This window comes from Antedon mediterranea, chromosome 6, assembly GCF_964355755.1.
Source record: "Antedon mediterranea chromosome 6, ecAntMedi1.1, whole genome shotgun sequence".
In the NCBI taxonomy this organism is placed as follows: Eukaryota; Metazoa; Echinodermata; class Crinoidea; order Comatulida; family Antedonidae; genus Antedon; species Antedon mediterranea.
The window spans coordinates 11,542,076-11,568,990 of record NC_092675.1 but is presented as its reverse complement, the minus strand read 5'-3'; the positions used below and the strand labels follow the sequence as shown (position 1 = coordinate 11,568,990).

Genomic DNA, 26,915 nt, shown 5'->3' with positions numbered 1-26,915 from the left:
CTCTCTCGGTAAGGCCAGCTCTACACCTCCAGTGGAATGGTTATTGTTTGACCCTAGGTCATTAGCCACTCTATCGGTAAGGCCAGCTCTAAATCCATCTTGGCTTTTGTACCAAAATGAGAAAAGTTGGGCTTTTTCTGCTAAAATATGGATTTTCATTATATTTTATTCCATCTCAATTTAAATCAGTTATTGCTGCGAAGCAGCTATTTATATTCTGGACTGACCTCCTGTCGTGCTTGAATAATCCGAAAACATGAAGACTAGGCCTAGGCTACATTACAGCTTTCTCTCTCTGCACGTGAAATAAATTATTGAAAGCAACCCTTGTTGTACACAAGATTGTTTCTTACTTAGGGATACTATTATTTTTCTGCAGTATATAATTGTTATGTTTTTAAAACTGTTTCTATTTCAGATGTGTTTACAAGTTTTAAATGTTTCTGGAAATAATCTGAATGACATCAGTGAGTTGCGTTGTTTACAGAATATTGCCCAGTTCATGGCGAATGATAATGCTCTAAGAGACTTCAAGGCATTAGCAAGCGTAGTAGGATACTGGAGGAATTTATGGAGGCTCGAGCTTGGCGGTAACCCACTATCACATCGAGCAAAATACAGAGATAAAATCATAGTCCTAAATGAAAACTTGGGTAATAATGTTTTTTCTTGTTAATAAAAATTGTTCCTTTTGATTTCTTAAAACTTAAAATTAATTTGATTTAAAATGATTTACTATTTCAGTCCTTGGTGATGCAAAATCCATAACAATTTGTAATTATAGTTATTCTGTTAAAATTAAGCTATGAAAAAATTAATTATTTAATTGTTGTTTGTAATTAGCTGTATTGGATGGTAAGGAAATTAGCAGCACTGAGAAGAAATTCCTTGTACGATGGAAAGAAGCAAAAGACACAAAGAAAAGGATGCGTAGAGAGGGGAGTTTACTTGGATCTGTAGCCAGTCATTTTAATCAAAATGGTGAATTTATCAGTCAGTGTTACTATTTCAAAACAAAAGCCTCGATTCAACTGTCTTAAAATCATACACTTAAAAAACGGACAATACTGGCATTTAAAATGCATTCTGAAATGCATTGTGGGTCAATCCAAATGTGCTAGTGTTTCATTTTACAGTATACTGGAAGAACAACTTGTAGCAAAGCCAACTTAAAATGTAATACAAATGAATGTTTGTGTTGAGTGCTGAGAATATTTCATGAGAGCAATCAATCTTTCACCGAATGAAATATTGTATTCTCTCCATTTAACAAATATAAAAATTCATTATTTGTTTTATACTACTGCAAATTATTTGAACATGGGCCTTAGACATGAGCTTTTGTGTAGAAGGTAACAATACAAGAAATCTTTATGGATGACAAAACATAATGTTTTGTCATCCATAAAGAATATATTTTCAATTTGGAATGTTAAAAATGTCAAATTCGGCACCAGCCTTCTGCATAACAAAAATACATACATACATACAAAAATCATTCATTATGATTATTATTAACATCATTAGGTATCACTTTTCGTTTAGTAAATGCAATTCTTTTCTTCTTTTGTAGGTCATAATGAACTACCACCCTTACTTGGAGCTCAAAGTCGCATGAATCAAGGAGGCCTAAGCCAGGTGTATGTAATGCCAGGTATGTTGAGCCACAAGAAAGAGTTTGAAGCAGTGTTGGCCAAATCTGTTAGCCTTCCAAATTCAGCCGCTAAGATACGTCAAGCACCTCCAGTACCAATCACAAAAAAAAGCCACAGTGACTTGGAATATAGATCAAGGTATTATGCTTTGTCATGACAATTTTAGATTTTCAGAGATACCTTAGATTATACTATTGTATTGAGAGTATCCAATTCTGCCATCTTATCACTTTTCTAAAACTCTTTAAAATATTGAAACATAATGGCCTACCTCATATCATTGAAAATGACCCATGATGGTGGAGGTTTATATAGTGTTATTTTTCTTTTAATGTAGTAACATTTTTAAACTGCATTATTTTCTGATGTTATTTGGTAATGTAATGTTAAAATTTTTATTATTATTTTTTTTAGAAAAATAGGAGTGATGCACCATTCTAAACATTGAACAATACAAGATGAGCCTTCTATCTGTGTGGCCCTTGCAGAGATTATTCTGCCATCTTAAGGAAAACAGAATTAAAATGATATTTTATTTCACTACTCTGTGACCAATGTTTTCCATGCTTTGCAAATTATTTTCAACGCAAATTTTTGGACTCGTTCTAGTCTATTAGAGTGAATATTGTAAGAAGGATCAAACACTTGACATGCATATTCTAGACGCAGGCGAATGTTACTTTGGTAAAGTAGAATAGAATAGAATTGTCGGTAAATAAAACCCAGTAATTTTTTCGCCTGTGAATAATGTGGATATGGTGGTTCCAGGCCAGATCTTCCTGAATGTACATGTACGCCAAGATATATAAAATTGGAAACTTTTTCGATTAACATATTAATAAAGAAAACATTTACAGATTTATTTACTTTTCGAAAGATCTGTAGGTATTTGGTCTTAGAAATATTTAATGTGAGATTTCGTAGAGACCCATGTAGCAATTAGTTCGATGTCATTCTGAATATCGTTAGCTGTTGATAAATCTAGAGGAGAATATGTCGTTAGAATATTTGAATATAATTATATATGTCAGAAGGAAGCAGCACATAACTTTATTTTGGATGATGTCACACCATCAGGACCAGGAGCTTTTCCATTTTTCAGGCCTCTTAGTTTTTCTAAAACGATTACTTGATGAATATTCATATGTTTCAAAGATGGAACTTCCAAAGTTAGGAGAGCTAATTTTGTGATTGTTTGTACTGTCAGACTGTGTGAAATATGATGAAAATAATAAATTGAATGAGTCGGCGATAATAGTGGAGTTAGAGCAAGGATGTCCATTGATTTCAAAACTTGAAGACTGAACAGACTGTCTCTTTGTTTTTACATAAGACCAGAACTGCTTCATATTATCGGGTTTAGACATAAGCTCATTTAAATACCGTCTTCTACAACGACTTGTCATATACCGTACTTTACTTCTCATCTTTTTGTACGTTTTCCAATGTTCAGTTAATACCTGAGCACTTTGCTCAGTTTAAAAGATGACGTTTCAAGGTTACCAGACGCTTAATTTCGGGTGAAATCCACAGCTTGATTTTCCTCTTTTCCAACTCATAAACTTTGTTTGAAAGTTGTCCCATAATTTGTTTATAGATTCATCATAAATGGAATCCATGTGATTTTACTAACTCTGTTTTTGAATAGTTCTGCATCTGTCTTATTATATAGGTATTTAATTATAGTTGGAAGAGACCACACTCTAGGTATACCACGAATTCTAAAAGATATCATACAATGATCAGAGGTGGAGAAAGGTTCCAAGACACGAACATCGCACACTTGTTGTCCACAGTTAGTAAATATAAGATCAATGAGTGCTTTTACCATCATTTAGTGTAGTGGCAAGTGGTTGGCTCTTCCATTCCAGAACACGAGTAAGTTGGTTGTTGGTGTTATGGTCAATATCCAACCAATTGATGTTAAAATCACCCAAGGACTACTCCTTTGTATTGTTGGATATTCAAATGCAAAAGCACTTCTTCAAGTTGGATTGCAGAGTTGTAGTCACTAGACGCAATGTCCCCGGATCCACCTGTACACGACTAAAGCTTTAACGGGACACACTCAATATTGAAAAGTCAGGTAATGACCTAAAATGCCCCAGATATGTATGTTGTAGCCAACATTTGGACATTGTATTGCATGGAACGCCTTAGAATGGTTTCAAGAGTGTTGGAAATGCAGAAAAACATACGAAACAGTATATATCCGAGCTAGAAAGTTGACTCTTGATATGAATTAAATTTTCACCAAGTGTCAATACAAAATTACTTTTGGTTTTTAATCTATGATCAATCATTTAAATTCATAAAATCATGTGCAAGTCACATTGCGCAACTCTGACGTTTTTCAAAAATAGAGTGTACAACTTCACGTAAATTTTTAGAGAAACATGACGCACAAAAATAGGGTGGAAAGAAAGAAGAATAATACAGAAAAAAAAAGATGATGATCTCATAAAATCACAAGCAGTTATCCGCCAAGGTGCGGATAACTAATAATAATGGTAACCAGAGTCAAGCGGCAGATAAACATTTACTTACTAAAGTAGAAGATGTGTAATAAAAAAATAAAACATTTAATGGGGATATTATTATTATATTTGTTTCCATTCAATTCATTATAAACATTCATTTATTTATATTAGAATATTTGTATTATAATATACTATATAATTATGTATCATTTGTTTATTTTATTTTTAAGGCCCGAGTTTGAAAAGTGATTGTAAATAATATAAAAAAATAACACATTAATCTTAAATTAATTAAAACATTTATTCAATGTAAAATAAGATAATAAAAAACTTATAAAAGCATAGTAAAATCAGAATGAGGTTGTTTTTAAAAATTGATGTATCAAAATACAATTGTTCATATGTTAAAATGGAATTGTAATTTTGAATAAAATGAGACAATTTCATTCGTAGTGCTGTATTTTGATTGAAACCATATGTCCTGCTCTCTCTCATACCCACTTTGAAAGTTTGTATGTAGTACATTATAATACAATATTATGGTCCAACGGAAACCAAAATAAAGTATAAAATGCCTGGGAAACATATATAGATAGTTTACTTGACTTGAGAGAAGCAATACTAACCAAATAAAATACCTTATCTTTCACATTATTCATGTGCATGCATATGTACCATCCAGAGCCCATTTACAGTTCCTATTATTCATTTTATTCAAAAACCTTTTTTTAAAAAGTTTTCATTTTTTTAGCCTACTGTACATATCATACTTATTGCATACCAATGTTCAACAACTTAATACATTTTATACAGTAATATATTTTATAATACATGATATACAGTAACAATTCATAAATAAAATCAAGGTTTGATAGTATTAAATATCCTAACAAGCAGAACATCATAAAATCATTTTCTTTCTTTAAAACATTTTAATTTGTAATGAAATTATTGACAATGACAATATTATAAATCCACTCATAATAAATCATAGGTTTACTGCTTATGTTCTTTCCTCATTTTTGTTATCAGCTGTCCGGTGTTTTTAGCTGTTTTTGATCGACGCCTAGGACTTGCTTTGTGTGATGCACTTTCTTTAACTTCTTGGACTTTACGGTGACTAGATGCTGTTCCCTTTGACTGCGGAGGCAATTGACTTGAAGGTGTGCTAAGCAATTCATCTAATTCTTGCCTTTTTTTGCGTCTTTGACGACTACAAATGAATACACAATTACTCAAAATAAAAAACAGAAACTAAATGGCAAAACAAATTATATAAAAAAGGTTTTTAAAATTTTTTTTTTCTTTCTTTTGTTTTATGGTGTGAAAAAAGTTTGGTCTATGATTGTTAATTCGGATAATTTTTCGGTCATATAACCTGACAGCCATTGGATTTCTCAACTCTTAATGAAAAGCTACATTTTCTCAAGAAATTTTTGATAATGTGGAATTTTATACTGGGTATGTAGATATTTATATACCCAGAACCTAGCATTTGATAATTCATATTACTCTTTTACATTGTTGAAGTGTGGAGAAATAAATAAAAAACAAACCAGAAACCCCAAAAACTTATTTGTGCGAAGGTAGTTGCTTCAGTTGATATGTCAAAATGTTACCTTGACGAAAACTGTTTTGACATATGTAAGTTTCCACTGGTTTATAATTTATGAATTATATATATTTTAACTATATTCAAACCAGATGAAATTGTTTTCACATGTAGACATTATACATTATCCAAGTTTATTATTAGAGTCGAGGGAAAACAAAGACTAGATTTTAGTCATCATTCATAGACGTTAAAACACCATCATAACAATAGTTCAGCAGCCCTGTATGATCAAAGTATGTGTGTGTGCAAGGTTAGATTGTTGACTTGTTGCTCACCGTGGCTGGGTGTGTACAATGCACTCCCTAACCAAGAAATTCAAATACCCACTACCCACAAAAAGATTGAATTCAGTAACATTTGTTTATCTACGATAGAACGAGGTGAAAGAGCTAAAAAAAAAAAAACTGGTAAAATTATAACCAGTAAAGTAAAAAAAAGTAAAATTATACTTAAAACCCTGTTCTTAAACTGTTACAAATTTGAAATAGACAATGAAAATACCTTGGACCTGGTGTATCTTGCTCGCTATCTTCAGTCGCTGAAATGAAACTCAACTCACCGTTCATTTTCACAGCTGTTACCTACAATATTATGAAGATGTCAGTGACAAAATTGCAATATAATTATATTAAATATTTTGAAACCAAACCTGTAAATGGGACTTTTGGAGAAATTACAAAACATTTATACAAAAAAATAAATTTATTTCTATTTGAATTCTGCTGAAAGTTTGGTATCATCAATGTAATTGTTGCTAATTGGTGTTATTACAGAAATTTTTAGAAAACTAAAGTTACACATAATGGCTGAAACAGAGCAAAGCTGTTCATACAAAGAAAATGATGATCATAATCCTCATCGCCGTGATGATGATGAAGATGGTGATGAAGATGGTGATGATGATGGTGATGATGATGGATGATGATGATGATGATGGATGGATGGATGGATGATTGATTGATGGATGATTGATGGAGGATGATGGATGACGGATGATGGTGGATGATGATGATGGATGGATGGATGGATGATTGTGGATGATTGATGATTGATGATGGATGGATGATGGATGATGTATGGACGATGACGACGACGACGACGACGATGATGAAAGTAATTTATTGATAATGATGATGGTAATGATAATATTATACAGGATGAAAAATGTAACAGTATCTTATACCTTCTTGTTTTTATCTATCTTTCTTGAAGGTGTCGTTCCATCCACCTCATCTTCTATCATATCCTTGGATAGCTTCATTCTATGTTTGGTCTTCTTTTTTTGTGGTGTTATCTGAGAGTCTTTGCCATCAATACCATCACTACTTTGTATTAAATTATGTTCTTTTTCTTCTGGTGGCCATAACACTAAAATAAAATTTAGTAACTTTTATTTGTACACATTTGTTTTCAAAAGAATCTAAAATTAAATTATTAATGATTTTTCTAAACTAAACATATTGATTTGAACGTAAACAGACGTGTGTAGATACACCGGACCGACCGCTATGACGATTTTTTTCCTTTACGTAAGATATACATTCATTACCTCCATTTTTATCACGTTCGCAAACATTCAGGTCAATTATACGTTGCTTTTTGAGTATTTGCTTCTATATTTTTCATACTTTGAAGCCTTTTAATCGCAGCCTACCATGTCTGCAAGTAAAGAATGCACCGCTACAGGTGCAAGCAAACAAACAACCAGGCATTCAACACAGGTGGTGCGGGCAACAAAGGTTGAAATATTGCAAAGCGCAAAACTGGCCACCATTACAACGGATATTGCTGAGGCTCTTCAAAGTAAACAAATTAACGATATTTTTAGCCAAATGGTATCTAATGTAATTGAAGCAAAGCTATCATCGCTTGTTGAATGCCTCAACCATACTGAAAGCCGTATATCTGACCTTGAACAACCTAATGAGCAAATAACATTAAACATAAAAAGAATAGATAAACTGGAAATCAAGATTCATGACCAGGTTGATATGATGATATGACTATGCAACAATATAGCAGAAGAAATTGCATTAGAATCTTTGGTATTGCTGAAAGTGATGATGAAAACACAAATGATATTGTTATAAAACAAGCTAAGGAGAAACTAAAAAACGATGTTTCTACAGTATGGATCATATTGATCGATCGCATCGCACCGGAAATCGACTCGTCCAACGATCCAAACCTCGACCTATCATTGTGAAATTGACCTCACGGTATGTCTCAGTGAGTAAATCGCCATGACCATGATATGTTTAGTACGTTCAAGTTCGAATCCGCGACATGCTTAAAGCTAAATATCAAAACTAGACCTCAATCTAATAATCTAATTACAAAACTAGCAAAAGGGATATGAAACCTCACACACACACACACACGCACAAAAAGCAAAATATAATCAAACCATGAAATAAAAAAAATGTAAACAAAAAAAAAAGTAAAAAAAAAAAGAAACACAAATAAAACGAATCCAAATTCATATATTAACGAAAAATACACCCAAAAAGTAAAAGTCATCATCAAATTTCGACTACTGTGTTGATTTATTTAATTCATTAAAATATTTTAATCTCATGCACTTTCTGAGGCGCATCCTAGATTAATGTGTATTCCGTTCGATTTTTGTTCACTTTTTAATTTTATTTCAATGCATCAAATATTAAATTAATACACCACGAAAAACACCCAAAATAATATAGTTTGTACTTTCGTTATGTTATTGCGCGCATCATCTTATTCACACAGCACAATTTTTCTTTAGCGACTTCCAAATCACAATTCAAGGGAAAAAACCCTGAATTTCATGCTGTGTGCACACCGCAAAATTGTCCGCACGTGCGGGAATTTTTGACATGCGCAAAATGTCAGGAATCGCGTAGAAAGTTGATTATAAAAATGCGCATTTTTAAATTTTAAATGCGCATGAAAACCTTTCAATAAAAAATCACTTTTAGTTTTTAGCTTTGATCTGACTTTGCTGTAATCCTGGAGGGTACTTTAGATAATTTCACAATTCTACGTCGCCTGTCCGAGAAAAGCGTCAGGTATCGTCACCATTTAGGTACTTTTCTTAAACATCGTTCTAAACATTCGGCCACTAAAGGACTAAAATTTCAAGTGAATTTTGAAGGGCTAGTGTTGCCTGAAAGCTCTGCTAATTATCTCCATTGAGATCCAGCCACTGATACCCACAGCATTGTCATTTTTTCCGGTATTTTGCCTTACAGTACAACAGTTATTCTAAACCGCCCGGTGATATACTGAAATTTAATTATTTAAACTGATATGAGGAAATCTGTGAGAATTAGACAAAATCACCCCAACCGTATATACTATATATTTACCCTTCACCTGAAGTTTACATATAGTGAATTTTATTGATATTTCATAACGAGTTATGAAGATATGATTGACATGATTTCACAAATGGCGTATAAATGACGTCACGAATGAGTGATCACACTGAAAAGATTATTAGGATTATGTTAAATTGTTTTAAAGATATTGTGACATTTTTTTGATCATTGACATTTCACTTTTTGAGATAATTGTTACACAAAATAGTGTACAGAAATAAAAGAATAAGAATAATAACAAAGATTTCAAACAATAACAATTATTCTAAACTAGACATGAAACTCGTCACTTTGACGAGTTAGTTATCCGCACCACGACAAACGCCACGTGCACGTCATACGTTGGAATATTGCACACAGATAAAGATTATGGCATTATGACAAGAACTGAAGAATATGATATGCTGTTAGTGCTGAATTCTGTCAATTTTGTGTCATATACTATATACATGCAAACAGTATAATCTGTATACATATTACATACAGTGTAGAATAGGTGAAATTACGGGACCCGCCATTTATTCCAAATTTTAACATGGCGACGGTATCAAAATGAAACACTTAGATAGCAATTTCAGAAGGAAATTATCTTAGGAACAACATATTAACGTGTAGAAGAAATTTGAATACGTAAAATATAGATGCGCACCCTTTTAAATGTGATGAACTATTACGCAAAATATGAAAATACAACTTTTTTTTATTCAACTGGCCATATGATGACGTCACAACATCCGATTGGCAAAATGTTTACATGAATTCCTATCTACAATCCAATAGCTTCAAGAAAACATTTTATTCTTACGAGCTATTACAGAATAAAATTTACTGTAAAGATGAAATTAATGACCCACGTAATTAAAATTTTTAGGCATGATGACGTCATAAAAATTAAAATATTTTTATCTCATGCTAAAGAAAGTTGATTGACCTACACAATATATAAATGTAGGAGAAAAAGGAACACGGATAAGCGTGATGCGCTCCATTGAATGTGATGAGCAATAACGAAAGAGACAAAAATCCTATATTTTACATTCGTGTGGCCATACGATGACGTCACAATGTTTTTTTTAGCCTTATCGATGCATGATCCGATATCTACAACTCATCAACTTCTAGATTTTGTAATAAAAATAAACGGTTCACGGTTTACTTTAGAAACTACGACTGTTTAAAAAAAGACAAAATTTTGACGATTTTTTAAGCTTTTTCATAAAAAACGCGCATGAATTGTTTAGTTCAACGTGTTCGTATGGCATTATTTAAATTGGAAAAGGTCTAAATTGTTTTCAAAATTACTAGGAAAGGCTTGAAAAATATAATTCAAGAGAAAAAAATATGTTTTTAACGCTACGTGTGCACCGCGTGCGTAAAAAATTGCGCGCCCGTGAGAATTTTTGACATGCTCAAAATGACAAGAAACGCATAAAAAGTTGATTAGAAATTAATTTTGCGCATTTTGAAATTTTAAATGCGCGGGCTCGCGTAACTTCTTCTGAAACATGCCATTTTTAATCCGTAGAAAGTTTGCCTCTGATATGACTTAAATTTTGTCAAAGTGTCAATACTAAATGACTTTTGGTTTTTAATCTATGATCAATCATTGAAATTCATAAAATTGCGCGCAAGTTTTTAATATTGTCTAGGTCAATCAACTATCTTACGCATGAGTTAAACATTAATATGTTGTTGCTGAGATAATTTTCTTCCGAAATTACTACCTTCGCGTTTCCTTTTGAAACCGTCAACATGTTAAAAATTAAAATAAAATACGGGTTCCGTAATTTCACCTATTTTACACTGTTTGTGACATGTATACAGATTATACTGTGTATACTATATGACAGAAAATATACAGCATTCAGCACTAACAACACATCATATTCTTCAGTTCAGGTCATAATGACATAATTTTTTAACTTTTTCATCAAAAACGCACGTAAAGTATCCAATTCAACGTGCCCGTATGACGTAATTGTAAGTCGAAATTGTTTTAAAATTTGTAAAATTACTATAAAAGGCTGGAAAAACATAATTCAATAAAAAAAAAATACTTTTAGCGCTACGTGCGCACCACGCGCATAAAATTGTTCACGCTTGTGGGAAATTTTGACATGCTCAAAATGTCATGATGAGCGTAGAAAGTTGATTAAAAATTAATTTTGCGCATTTTGAGTTTTAAATGCGCGTGCGCGCGTAACTTTGTGTAAGACACGCAATTTTTTTTCCACAGAAAGTTAGCGCATGATATAAATTAAACTTTTGCTAAGTTTCAATTTAAATTGTTATATGGTTTTAAATCTATGTTAAATACGCGAAATTCATAAAATCGTGCGTAAGTCACGTTGCGCATTTCTGACGTCATTCACAATAGGAGGTGCACAACTTCACGTGAATGCCCATATGTTGACAAAGTTATGAAATGTTATGTTTACACGTTTTTGAGATACGCGAGACACAAAAACAGAGGAAAAATGCGTGTGCGCGAGCAACGTCTTGTAAAACATGCCATTTTTAATCCACAAAAAGTTTGCCCTTGATATGACTTAAATTTTCACAAAGTGTCAAAACAAATTTATGCTTGGTTTTTAGCCTATGATCAATCATAAAAAATCATAAAATCGCACATAAGTCACGTTGCGCAACTCTGACGTCATTCAAAAATAGGAGGTGCACAACTTCACGTAAATGCCCATATGTTGACAAAGTTATGAAATGTTATGTTTACACATGTTAGAGAAACGCTCTACACAAAAATGTAAGGAAAGAAATAAGAACTAGACATGTAACTCGTCACTTTGACGAGTTAGTTATCCGCACGACAAACGCCACATGCACGTCATACGTTAGAATATTGCACACAGAAAAAAATTATGGCATTATGACCTGATCTGAAGAATATGATATGTTGTTAGTGCTGAATTCTGTCAATTTTGTGTCTTATAGTATACATGCAAACAGTAAATCTGTATACATGTTACATACAGTGTAGAATAGGTGAAATTATGGGACCCGCCATTTATTCAAATTTGTAACATGGCAACGGTATCAAGATGAAACACTAAGATAGCAATTTCGGAAGGAAATTATCTCAGAAAATGTTGATGTATGCCATCCTATTATACGCTTATAGTGCTGAATTGTGCCTACTAGATGGTAAGCTCGCTTCGCTCGCGTACCATCTAGGTCGTGCCCATAGATGGTTCTCGAATACACAGTAATTTCAGCGTAAAAAATTGCTTTTTTTTATGTACGTACTGCAGGACTATAACAGCTATTGTGGTTTACAGACACGATGATTTATGTATTAAACTAAAATTAGCACACTGGGAATTACTTCCGAAAGAGAAACTTCTCACAAAATGAGTCCAAATTTGTTATTTGGACTCATTTAAACAAACCCAATTTGTGTTTTGTGTGTAACATTAGGGTTGAGGGATGGGGAAGAGGATATGGGTACAAAGAAGAACAATTTTTAAATATATTCTTTATCTACTCAGTAACGAAATATGTTTTTCATAGGCCTATAAATAATATACCACTTGATACAGTAACACATTTGCGATTTAATACTTTGTTAAAACTGTTACTGTCATAGTCGATTGAAATAGCATAGTACATGAACGATACACGTACCACTACAACGTTTATATTCTTTGTAATTATTAATTAATACAAACGTTGAGAAGCAACTGTCAGTAGTACAGTTTATTTGTATATTGCTTCGCTCGCGTACCATCTAGGTCGCGCCCACAGATGGTTCTCGAATACACAGTAATTTCAGCGTAAAAAAATTTTTTTTTTTAAATGTACGTACTGCAGGACTATAATGATTTATGTATTAAACTAAAATTAGCACACACTGGGAATTACTTCCAAAAGAAAAACTTGTCACAAAATGAGTCCAAATTTGTTATTCTCATTAGTAGACTCATTTAAACAAACCCAATTTGTGTTTTGTGTGTAACATTGGGGTTGAGGGATGGGGAAGAGGATATGGGTACAAAGAAGAACAATTTTTAAATATATTCTTTATCTACTCAGTAACGAAATATGTTTTTCATGTTTGATAGGCCTATAAATAATATACCACTTTTTTATATTCTTTGTAATTATTAATTAATACAAACGCTGAGAAGCAACTGTCAGTAGTAGGCCTACAGTTTATTTGTATATTGTACCTTTTATATAACAGTAGGGCCTACTCACACTCACAGTAATACGTTTATTTGTACATGTGTTATACATCTAACAGTACCCACACTCACAGTAAATTCAATGGTGACCAAAAATGTTATACGTATTTACAGTAATGTCCAAGTATTGCAATTTAATCTATATAGGTTTTAGGTTAATTCCCCAAGGGCCAATAAATTTACCTACAGCTGGTGGCACTTGTGTTAAAGGAAAGGAACAACCTAATATTTTACCTAACTATTATAAAAGTAACCCTACCAACTTAATATTCAGAACAATTTATGTTTAAATCGGATTTGTAGTTTTCTAGTAAACAGGATTTTAAAGCTGTTTTCAAGACATTTGAAAATCGCCATCTTCCTTGTGCTCATGGCAGCCTGTTTGTGACGTCAGATACGGCCGACGAAAATTGTAAGATTCGCGGTTGCATTCGGCGCTTCTATTGGATAAGCGAATCCGCTAATATGATTGGCTAATAACGCGACATGCGGTCATGCAGGACGGCGATGACGCGGTATAAGCATGCGCTGGCTTGGTAAACAAACCTTCGCTCGATCTTTTCTTCTGCAAGCCAATTCGTAAATCTTTCAGCTATTATTAATCTATTGTTACTTTTATTGCCTAGCTGTTTCAAACGGGATTTGGTAGGGGAATTAACTGGTAAACCTTCCAAACGAAGGCTGTTGGTTGACGATGCAGTGTCTACTTTATTTTCGTTCAACACGAGTTCTAGGCCTAGTAAGGCATACAGTACAGATACACTGGCCGCAAGTACACCATTCTTCGACGGCTTGTTATGCTCGAGAATGTTCTTCTTCTCTTCTTTTTTCCTCATCTGCACAACGCAAAACTAACTCTCTTTCTGTATATTCTGGTTCCAAATTTTCTGAATTATAAAAACTCCAAGCCATATTCCGAATTATTAGGTATGTTAGGCTATTTAATTGATTTTATTTATGGTTATATCCCGCACTTCCATATTGAAATACTGTACTAAGACGATGGACGCTTGGATTTGCTTGAATGCGTCCACCTAATCTGACGTCACATATTTGCTCATAACCTGTCAAAATGGCGCTGTTCAATTTCCGATATGTTGTTGTTTAAAAGTCTATTTTTTAACTCAATTGCTTACTATTGTACCTTGAACCATTGTAATCATGTTTTTATTACATTTATCTATAAGCACAGTGGCACATTTAGCCCAGGGTGTTCCTTTCCTTTAAAGCAAAGAGATATATTGGAATGTTCCATTCATCGGAAATCAATACATTTGTATAAACGTATATTAAATCTATTAAAATAGTATGTTTTGAAGAAAATAGGTCTGTCTTCAACATTATGATGCTGTACTCGAGCTGTTCCACCGGTTTTCAGCCATTAAAAACAATTGTCATAGGAGGAGATAGGAAAATGCGAAGCATCCTCGTATTATTGTATGCAGGTATTTTTCAAGATAGACATGCATTGGACAGTGTATACCACGATCGGAAAACACCCCTATTTGGGGCAAATCGTTGAACCTAAATTCGTTTTAATCGTCAATAACTAATTATCTAACTCAATTTAATTAGTAAACAGGGTTACATCAGGTGGTTAAAATCAGTACCGAAAGTACGAACCAACTTTATATACCATCGAGTAAACATTCTAGAAATAACGCGCGATTTACCGAATTTTGCCCTTACGTAAATTTATATATAGATTATATGCCATACAATATGTACAGTATATACTGTATATCTATATCAGTGTAGCATACATACTAAAAATACAGTGCAGAATAGGTGAAAATAACGGGACCCTCCTTTATTCCAAATTTTAAAATGATGACGTCATCAAAATGAAATACGTAGATAGCAATTTTGGAAGGAAATTATTTGAGCAACAACTTATTAATGTGTTGAAGAAATTGGGATACGCATAATACGGATGCGCGCTCTTTTAAATGTCATGAACTATGACGCAAAATATGAAAATACGACTTTTATAATTCAACTGGCCATATGATGACGTCACAACATCCGATGCGCAAACTTTTTACATGAATTCGTATCTACAATTCAACAGCTTCCAGAAAACGTTTTAATCATGAGTATCTCTTTTTATTCTAAGGAGCTATAACATATTGAAATTTACTGTAATGATGAAAATAAATGACCCAAGGAATTCACGCTTTTGAACATGATGATGTCATAAAAATTTTTAAAATGGTAAATCATTCGAAAGATAATTGATTGACCTAGACAATATCAAAATCAGGTGCAAAATGGAAAACGCATAAGTGGATATGCGCTCTATTAAATGCGATAAGCTATGACGAAAGAGACATAAATCCAATATTTTATATTCGAGTGGCCATACAATGACGTCACAATGTCCGGTTAGCCATATTGATGAATGATCCGATATCTACAACTCATCATCTTCCAGAATATGTAATAAAAATAACTTTCACCGTTTAGTTTAGAAAATATGAATGTTTAAAAAAAGGCATAATTTTGACGAATTTTTTAACTTTTTCATAAAAAACACACGCAAATTCTCAAATTCGATGTGCTCGCATGACGTGATTTAAAGTCGAAATTGTTTAAAAGTTGGTAAAATTACAAGAAAAGGGCTGAAAAAATGTTTTTAACGCTACATGCGTGCCGCGCGCGAAAAAAAATGCGCGCTTGGGAATTTTTGACATGCTTAAAATGACATGAAATGCATAGAAAATTGATTAGAAATAAATTTTTCACATTTTAAACTTTTAACGCGTGATTTTACGTGCATGAACCTATGTACGCGTGCGTTTTTATTTGCTAATATTTTTACCCTTGACCTGAAGTTTACGTGTAGGGAATTTCATTAATATGTGATAATGAATCATGGAGATATGATTGATAATGCGATTTCACAAAATGGCGTATAAATGACGTCACGGATGAGTGATCGCGCTGAAAAGCTTTTTTGGACTAAGTTAAAGTATTAGAAAGACATTGTGAAATTCTTGTGATCATTGCCATTCAACTTTTTGAGATAATTGACACACAAAATCTGTACAGAAAGTAACAAACTAGACATGCAACTCGTCACTTTGACGAGTTAGTTATCCGCACGACAAACGCCACGTGCACGTCATATGTTGGAATATTGCACACAGAAAAAGATTATGGCATTATGACCTGAACTGAAGAATATGATATGTTGTTATTGCTGAATTTCTATTATTTTGATTCATATAATATAGCATACACAGTATAATCTGTATCCATATCACATACAGTGTAGAATAGCTGAAATTACGGGACCCCGCTATTTATTGCAATTTTTAACATATTACATAAAATTTCTTTTTGAACAACCAAAGATAGTATAAGCGAACTTACAGTACGTTTCGAAACCTATCAGGTTTAATTCTCAACTGGCGTTTCATCGTGCCCCCTTCTCCAATAGTTGATCATAAATGTGTGACAATTCGTGGGCTCCTTCATCTCTAGGGGGCACGTCCTTTTGGACCTATTGGTGGCGCTATACCAACTCATCGTCGTCATGGGATTAACAACGCTAGACGATGAAACGCCAGTTGAGAATGAAACCTGACAGGTTTCGAAACGTACTGTAAGTTCGCTTATACTATCTTTGGTTGTTCAAAAAGAAATTTTATGTAATACCTATTCCACAGCCAGATGAAATTCTTCCAACAATTTTTAACATGTTGACGGTTTTAAAATGAAACGCACAGGTAGCAATTTCGGAAGGAAATTATCTCAGCAACAATATATTAACGAGTAGAAGAAATTTGAATACGTGAAATATTGATGCGCGCTCTTTTAAATGTAATGCATTATGACGTAAAAGATGAAAATACGACTTTTTTTTATTTAACTGGCCATATGATGACGTCACAACAACCGATTGGCAACATTTTCACATGATTTCGTATCTACAATCCAATAGCTTTCAGAAAACGTTTTAATCGTGATTATCACATTTTATTTTTACGAGCTATAACAGATTGAAATTTACTGTAAAGATGAAATTAATGCCACACGTAATTTAAATTTTTAGGCATGATGACGTCAAAAAAATTAAAATATTTTTAACTCATGCTGATTGACCTAGATAATATAAAAATCGGGGTGAAAATGGAAAACGGATAAGTGAAGATGCGCTTTATTAAATGTGATGAGCTATGACGAAAGATACAAAAATCTTATATTTAATATTCGCGTGGCCATACGATGACGTCACAATGTCCGGTTAGCCATATTAAAGCATGATCCGATATCTACAACTCATCAACTTCCAGAATATGTAATAAAAATAACTTTCACCGTTTAGTTTAGAAACGACGACTGTTTAAAAAAGGGCTTGATTTTGACGAATTTTTTAACCTTTTCATCAAAAACACGCGCAAATTGTTCAATTCGACGTGCTCGTATGACGTAATTTTAAGTCGAAATGGTTCCATATTTGGTAAAATTACTATAAAAGGCTGGAAAAATATGATTTACGCAAAACATTGACGTATTTCACGCATGCGTGGGAATTTTTGAAATGCTCAAAATGACATGAAACGCGTACAAAGTTGATTAGAAATTAATTTTGCGCATTTTGAAATTTTAAATGCGCGTGCGCGCGTAACTTTTTGTAAAACATGCCATTTTTAATCCACAAAAAGTTTGCCCTTGATATGACTTAAATTTTCACAAAGTGTAAAAAAATAATTAGGCTTGGTTTTTAATCTATGATCAATCATTGAAATTCATAAAATCGCACGTAAGTCATGTTGCGCAACTCTGACGTATTTAAAAAATACATGCTGCACAACTTCATATAAATGTTCATATGTTGACAAAGTTATGAAATGTTATGTTAACACATTTTAGAGATAAAGGAGCCACAAAAAAGTGAAGGAAAGAAAGAAGACTAGACATGAAACTCGTCACTTTGACGAGTTAGTTATCCGCTCGACAAACGCCACGTGCACGTCATACGTTGGAATGTTGCACACAGAAAAAGATTATGGCATTATGACCTGAACTGAAGAATATGTTGTTAGTGCTAAATTCTGTCTATTTTGTGTCATATAGTATTTACATTTTAAAGTACACAGTATAATCTGTATACACGTAATTTAAATTTTTAGGCATGATGATGTCATAAAAATTAAATATTTTTAACACATGCATAAGATAGTTGATTGACCTAGACAATATTAAAATCTCGGAGAAAAAGGAATACAGATAAGCGTGATGCGCTCCATTTAATGTGATGAGCAATAAACGAAAGAGACAAAAATCATATATTTTACATTCGTGTGGCCATACGATGATGTCACAATGTCCGGTTAGCCATATTGATTAATGATCCGATATCTACAACTCATCACCTTCCAGAATATGTAAGTAAAAAAAAGTTTACCTCGTAGTTTAGAATCTATGATTGTTTAAAAAAAGGCATAATTTTGACGGATTTTTGATTTTTTTCATTAAAAACACGCACAAATTGTATAATTCGACGTGCTTGTATGACGTAATTTTAAGTCTAAATTGTTTTAAAATTTGATAAAATTACTATAAAAGGCTGGAAAGACATAATTCACGCAAAAAAAGATGTTTTTAGCGCTACGTGCGGACCATGTGCGTAAAATTGTTCGCGCGCGTGGGAATTTTTGACATGCTCAAAATGTCATGATCAGCGTAGAAAGTTGAATAGAAATTAATTTTGCGCATTTTAAATTTTAAATGTGCGTGTGCGCGTAACTTCGTTTAAAAAATGCCATTTTTAGTGCACAAAAAGTTAGCGCAAGATATAAATTAAACTTTTGCTAAGTTTCAACTTACATAGTTATATGGTTTTCAATCTATGTTGAATACGGGAAATTCATAAAATCACGCGTAAGTCACGTTACGCATTTCTGACGTCAGTCACAATAGTAGGTGCACAACTTCACGTGAATGCCCATATGTTGACAAAGTTATGAAATGTTATGTTTACACATTTTTTATATAAGCGAGACACAAAAATAGAGGAGAAATGCGCGTGCACGCGTAACGTCTTGTAAAACATGGCATTTTTAGTCCACAAAAAGTTTGCCCTTGATATGACTTAAATTTTCAGAAAGTGTCAAAATAAAATTATGCTTGGTTTTTAGCCTATGATCAATCATAAAAAATCATAAAATCGCATGTAAGTCACGTTGCGCAACTCTGACGTCATTCAAAAATAGGAGGTGCACAACTTCACGTAAATGTCCATATGTTGACAAAGTTATGAAATGTTATGTTTACAAGTTTTTGAGATAAGCGAGACACAAAAATGGAGGAGAAAGAAAGAAGAATAATACTAGACATGAAACTCGTCACTTTGACGAGTTAGTTATCCGCTCGACAAACGCCACGTGCACGTCATACGTTGGAATGTTGTACACAAAAAAAGATTATGGCATTATGACCTGAACTGAAGAATATGATATGTTGTTAGTGCTAAATCCTGTCTATTTTGTGTCATATAGTATATACATTTTAAAGTACACAGTATAATCTGTATACACGTAATTTAAATTTTTAGGCATGATGATGTCATAAAAATTAAATATTTTTAACACATGCATAAGATAGTTGATTGACCTAGACAATATTAAAATCTCGGAGAAAAAGGAATACAGATAAGCATGATGCGCTCCATTTAATGTGATGAGCAATAAACGAAAGAGACAAAAATCATATATTTTACATTCGTGTGGCCATACGATGATGTCACAATGTCCCGTTAGCCATATTGATTAATGATCCGATATCTACAACTCATCACCTTCCAGAATATGTAAGTAAAAAAAAGTTTACCTCGTAGTTTAGAATCTATGATTGTTTAAAAAAAGGCATAATTTTGATGAATTTTTGAATTTTTTCATTAAAAACACTCACAAATTGTATAATTCGACGTGTTCGTATGACGTAATTTTAAGTCTAAATTGTTTTAAAATTTGATAAAATTACTATAAAAGGCTGGAAAGACATAATTCACGCAAAAAAAGATGTTTTTTTGCACTACGTGCGGACCACGCGCGTAAAATTGTTTGCGCGCGTGGGAATTTTTGACATGCTCAAAATGTCATGATCAGCGTAGAAAGTTGATTAGAAATTAATTTTGCGCATTTTAAATTTCAAATGCGCGTGCGCACGTAACTTCGTTTAAAACATGCCATTTTTAGTGCACAAAATGTTAGCGCAAGATATAAATTAAACTTTTGCTAAGTTTCAACTTAAATTGTTATATGGTTTTCAATCTATGTTGAATACGGGAAATTCATAAAATCACGCGCAAGTCACGTTACGCATTTCTGACGTCATTCACAATAGTAGGTGCACAACTTCACGTGAATGCCCATATGTTGACAAAGTTATAAAATGTTATATTTACAAGTTTTTGAGATACGTGAGACACAAAAATGGAGGAGAAAGAAAGAAGAACTAGACATGAAACTCGTCACTTTGACGAGTTAGTTATCCGCTCGACAAACGCCACGTGCACGTCATACGTTAGAATATTGCACACAGAAAAATATTAAGGCATTATGACCTGAACTGAAGAATATGATATGTTGTTATTTCTGAATTCTGTTATTTTGTGCCATATACATAGTATACACAGTACAATCTGTATACATATCACAAACAGTGTAAAATAGGTGAAATTACGGGACCCGTTTTTTATTGTAATTTTTAACATCTTGACGGTTTCAAAATGAAATGCAAAAGTAGAAATTTCAGAATGAAATTATCTCAGCAACAACATATTAACGTGTAGAAGAAATTTGAATACGCAGAATATGGATGCGTGCTCGTTTAAATATGATGAACCATGATGCAAAATATGAAAATACGACTTTTTTTATTCAACTGGCCATAGGATGACTTCACAACATCCGATTGGCAAAATGTTCACATTAATTCGTATCTACAGTCCAATAGCTTCCAGAAAACGTTTTAATCATAATTATCACTTTTTATTCTTACGAGCTATAACAGATTAAAATTTACTGTAAAGATGAAATGATATAACCCTGTTAATTATAATTTTTAGGCATGATGACGTTACAAATATTAAAATATTTTTAACTCATGCGAAAGGTAGTTGATTGATCTAGACAATATTAAAATCTCGGAGAAAATGGAATACGGATAAGCGTGATGCGCTCCATTGAATGTGATGAGCAATAACGAAAGAGACAAAAATCCTATATTTTATATTCGCGTGGCCATACGATGACGTCAAAATGTCCTGTTAGCCATATTAATGTATGATTTGATATCTACAACTCATCAACTTCCAGAATATGTAATAAAAATAACTTTCACCGTTTAGTTTAGAAACTACGACTGTTTAAAAAAAGGCATAATTTTGACGATTTTTTTAGCTTTTTGATCAAATACGCGCGCAAATTATTCAATTCGACGTGCTCGTAATGACGTAATTTTAAGTCGAAATTGTTTAAAAGTTGGTAAAATTACTAGAAAAGGCTGGAAAAACATAAATCACGCAAAAAAAGTATGTTTTTAAAGCTACGTGCGCCCCTCGCGCGTAAAAATTTGCGCACGTGTGGGAATTTTTGACATGCTCAAAATGACAAGAAATGCGTAGAAAGTTGATTAGAAATTGATTTTTCGCATTTTAAAATTTTAAATGCGCGTGCGCGCGTAACTTTGTGTGAAACATGCCATTTTTAATCCACAGAAAGTTGACTCTTGATATGAATTAAATTTTCACCAAGTCTCAATACAAAATGACTTTCGGTTTTTAATCTATGATCAATCATTTAAATTCATAAAATTGCGCGCAAGTCACGTTGCGCAACTCTGAAGTTTTTCAAAAATAGGAGGTGCACAACTTCACGTAAATATCTATATGTTGACAAAGTTATGATATGTTCTGTTCACACATTTTAGAGAAACAGGGCTCACAAAAAAAGGAAGAAAGACAGAAGAATAATACAGAACTAGATTTGAACTCGTCACTTTGACGAGTTCGGGTTATCCGTACAAACGCAACATGCACATACGTTTAAAATATATGAACGCCGACAATTATTATGCCTTCCTATTACATGATTTAAATACGTTTACAGTGCTGAATTGTACCTATTTTGTAGCATACAACATATTACAGTATTTACAGAATACACTGTAGTATATGTTATATACAGTGTAGCATAGACGAAATTACGAAACCCATCTTTTAAATCCAATTATTAACACGATGACGTCATCAAATTGACATAAAGATAACTATTTTAGAAGATAATTATCTAAATAATTACATTAATACAAATTTGAAGAATTTTGGGCACGTAAAAGTGACATGCGCTCTCGTTTAAACGCAATGAACTTTTACGCAAGAAATGAAAATATGACTTTTTGAATTCAACTGGCCATATGATAACGTCAGGACATCAGATAGACAAAATTTGTATATTAATTCATATCTACAATTCAACAACTTCTATAATAAGTTTTAATCATGCGCGTCACTTTTTATTCTGACGAGTTATAACAGATTGAAGTTTACTGTAAAGATGAAAAGAAGTGACCCACGTTATTTACATTTTTAGACATGATGACGTCATAAAAATAAAAATATTTTTAACTCATGCGAAAGATAGTTTATTGACAGAGACAATAATAAAATCTCGGAGGAAATTGAATACGTATAAGCGAGATGCACTCTGTTGAATGTGATGAGCAATAACAAAAGAGACAAAAATCCTATATTTTACATTCGTGTGGCCATACGATGACGTCATAACATCCGAGAGGTAAAAATTCTGCATGAATTCATATCTACAATTTATCTTCTTACATAATAAGTAAAAAAAATTGGGGGTCACCTTCGATCCTGAAGAGCTATAATAGATTAAAAATAAGCATAATTTTGACAATATTTTGTCACTTTTGCAACTAAAATGCGCGCAAATGGTCTAAATCAACGTGTTCGTATGACATCATTTTAATTTGAAATGATGTCAATCTTTTTTAAAATGACTAGGAAAGACTGTAAAATTATAATTCAAGAGAAAAACACATGATTTTCATGCTCCGTGCGCACCTTACGCGTAATTTTTTTTGCGCGCGTGGGAATTTTTGACATGCTCAAAATGTCATGATCAGCGTAGAAAGTTGATTAGAAATTAATTTTGCGCATTTTGAAATTTTAAATGCGCGTGCGCGCGTAACTTCTTGTGAAACATGCCATTTTTAATCCATAGAAAGTTTGCCCTTGATATGACTTAAATTTTCACCAAGTGTCAATACAAAATGACTTTTATTTTTTATCCTGTGATCAATCATTGAAATTCATACAATCGCGCATAAGTCATGTTGCGCAACTCTGACGTCATTCAAAATATGGAGGTGCACAACTTCAGGTAAATGTCCATATGATGACAAAGTTATATATATGATATAGTCACAAGCAATAGGGGATATGCTGTAGACAAAAATCCGGGAAAGAAAGAAGAATAACAAAGAAGATGAAAAAGATATTTACAATCACAAGGGTTATCCTGCAACTAAGTTGCGGATAACCAAAAAGAAAAAAAATACAACTAGACATGTAACTCGTCACTTTGACGAGTTAGTTATCCGCACGACAAAGGCCACGTGCACATCATACGTTAGAATATTGCACACAGAAAAAGATTATGGCAATATGACCTGAACTGAAGAATATGATATGTTGTTATTGCTGAATTCTGTTATTTTTTGTCATATAGTATACAATATAATCTGTATACATATATTACATACAGTGGAGAATAGGTGAAATGACTGGACCCGCCATTTATTCCAATTTTTAACATGGCGACGGTATCAAAATGAAACACTAAGATAGCAATTTCGGAAGGAAATTATCTCGGCAACAACATATTAATGTGTAGAAGAAATTTAAATACGTAAAATATTGATGCGCGCTCTTTTAAATGTAATAAATTATGACGCAAAAGATGAAAATACGACTTTTTTTATTTAACTAGTCATATGATGACATCACAACATCCGATTGGCAAAATTTTCACATGATTACCTATCTACAATCCAATAGCTACTAGAAAACGTTTTAATCGTGATTATCACATTTTATTCTTACGAGCTATAACAGATTAAAATTTACTGTAAAGATGAAATTAATGCCACACGTAATTTAAATTTTTAGGCATGATGACGTCATAAAAATTAAAATATTTTTAACTCATGCGAAAGATAGTTGATTGACCTAGACAATATAAAAATCCGGGTGAAAATGGAAAACGGCTTAGTTGAGATGCGCTCTATTAAATGTGATGACCTATAACGAAAGATACAAAAATCCTTTATTTTATATTTACGTGGCCATACGATGACGTCATAATGTCCGGTTAGCCATATTAATACATGATCCGATATATACAACTAATCAACTTCCAGAATGTTATCCACAAAAAGTTGACGGTGCAGTTTAGAAATCCGATTGGCAAAATTTTTACATGATTTCGTATCTACAATCCAATAGCTTCCAGAAAACGTTTTAATCATGATTATCACATTTTATTCTTACGAGCTATAACAGATTAAAATTTACTGTAAAGATGAAATTAATGCCACACGTAATTTAAAATCTTAGGCATGATGACGTCAAAAAAATTAAAATATTTTTAACTCATGCGAAAGATAGTTGATTGACCAAAACAATATCAAAATCGGGGTGAAAATGGAAAAGGGATAAGTGGAGATGCGCTCTATTAAATGTTATGACCTATTACGAAAGACAAAAAAATCTTAAATTTTATATTCGCGTGGCCATACAATGACGTCACAATATCCGGTTAGCCATATTCATACATTATTCGATATCTACAACTCATCAACTTCCAGAAAATGTCATCCACAAAAAGTTGACCGTGCAGTTTAGAAATTACGACTGTTTAAAAAAAGGCATAATTTTGGCGAATTTTTGAACTTTTTCATCAAAAACGAGCGCAAATTGTTCAGTTCGACGTGCTCGTATGACATGATTTTAAGTCAAAATGGTTTAAAAGTTGGTAAAACTACTAAAAAAGGCTAGAAAAACATAAATCAAGCTAAGAAAATATGTTTTTAACGCTACATGCGCGGAATTTGCGGGCGCGTGGGAATTTTTGACATGCTCAAAATGTCAAGATCAGCGTAGAAAGTTGATTAGAAATTAATTTAGCGTATTTTGAAATTTTTAATGCGCGTGCGCGCGTAACTTCTTGTAAAACACGCCATTTTTAGTTAACTAAAAGTTTGCCCTTGATATGACTTAAATTTTCATGAAGGGTAAAAAAAAAATTACGCTCGATTTTTAAGCTATAATCAATCATTAAAAAACATAAAATCGCGCGTAAGTCACGTTGCGCAAATCTGACGTCATTCAAAATAGGAGGCGCACAACTTCACGTAAATTACCACATGTTGTCAAAGTTATAAAATATTATGTTTACACATTTTAGAGATACGTGAGCCACAAAAAAACGGGAAAGAAAGAAGAATAATACAGAACTACATTTGAACTCGTCACTTTGACGAGTTCGGGTTATCCGCGCATACGCAAGATGCACGTACTTTAAACTATATGAACCTCGACAATTATTATGCCATCTTTTGACATGAAATAAAAATGTTTACAGTGCTGAATTGTACGTATTATGTAGCATACACCATACTACAATATTTTACAGAATAAACTGTATATATGTTATATACAGTGTAGCATAGACGGAATTACGAGACCCATCTTTTAAATCCAATTATTAACACGATGACATCATCAAATTGACATATAAAGATAACCACTTTAGAAGATAATTATCTAAATAATTACATTAAAACAAATTTGAAGAATTTTGGGAACGTAAAAGTGAGATGCGCTCTCGTTTAAACGCAATGAACTTTGACGCAAGAGATGAAAATATGACTTTTTTAATTCAACTTGCCATATGATGACGTCACACATCTGATTGGCAAAATATTCACATCAATTCATATCTACAATCCAACAGCTTCCAGAAAACGTTTTAATCATGATTATCACTTTTTAATCTGACGAGCTATAACAGATTGATATTTACTGTAAAGATGAAAATAAGTGACCCAAGTTATTTACGTTTTTAGACATGATGACGTCATAAAAATGAAAATATTTTTAATTCATGCGAAAGATAGTTGATTAACGTAGACAATATTACAATTTCGGGGGAAATGGAATACGTATAAGCGATTTATTTGCGGTTTGTTGAATGTGATGAGCAATAACGAAAGAGTAAAAAATCCTATATTTTACATTCGTGTGGCCATTGATGACATCATAACATTCGAGTGGTAAAGGTTCGGCATGAATTCATATCTACAACATATCTGCTTATATATTAAATTAAAAAAATTGGGGGTCGTGGATGATCCTGAGGAGCTATAATAGATTAAAAATAGGCTTAATTTTGACAATATGTTGTCACTTTTGCAACTAAAACGCACGCAAATGGTGTAAATCAACGTGTTCGTATGACGTCATTTTAATTTGAAATGATGTCAATCTTTTTTAAAATAACTAGGAAAGACTG

The 26,915-nt window shown here is 32.7% G+C and overlaps 2 protein-coding genes across 9 annotated transcripts in view; one reads left to right on the top strand and one right to left on the bottom strand.

Annotated features, from left to right (window-relative positions):
- LOC140052635 (protein phosphatase 1 regulatory subunit 42-like) overlaps positions 1-4,241 on the top strand; it is a 53,929-nt gene extending 49,688 nt beyond the window's left edge. For all 3 annotated transcript variants that reach the window (XM_072098304.1, XM_072098303.1, XM_072098302.1), the window contains exons 5-8: positions 419-653; positions 844-981; positions 1,574-1,793; positions 2,070-4,241. In XM_072098304.1, the coding sequence (XP_071954405.1) occupies positions 419-653; positions 844-981; positions 1,574-1,793; positions 2,070-2,103 (627 nt within the window). In that variant the 3' untranslated portion in view covers positions 2,104-4,241. The remainder of the gene's footprint in view (positions 1-418; positions 654-843; positions 982-1,573; positions 1,794-2,069) is intronic.
- Positions 4,242-4,349: 108 nt separating this feature from the next.
- The window catches only part of LOC140052631 (jouberin-like), a 159,661-nt gene continuing 137,095 nt past the window's right edge, over positions 4,350-26,915 (bottom strand). For all 6 annotated transcript variants that reach the window (XM_072098291.1, XM_072098294.1, XM_072098297.1 and 3 more), the window contains 3 exons: positions 6,934-7,118; positions 6,252-6,331; positions 4,350-5,348 (listed from right to left, as the gene is read on the bottom strand). In XM_072098291.1, coding sequence (XP_071954392.1) covers positions 5,132-5,348; positions 6,252-6,331; positions 6,934-7,118 — 482 coding nt within the window. In that variant the 3' untranslated portion in view covers positions 4,350-5,131. The remainder of the gene's footprint in view (positions 5,349-6,251; positions 6,332-6,933; positions 7,119-26,915) is intronic.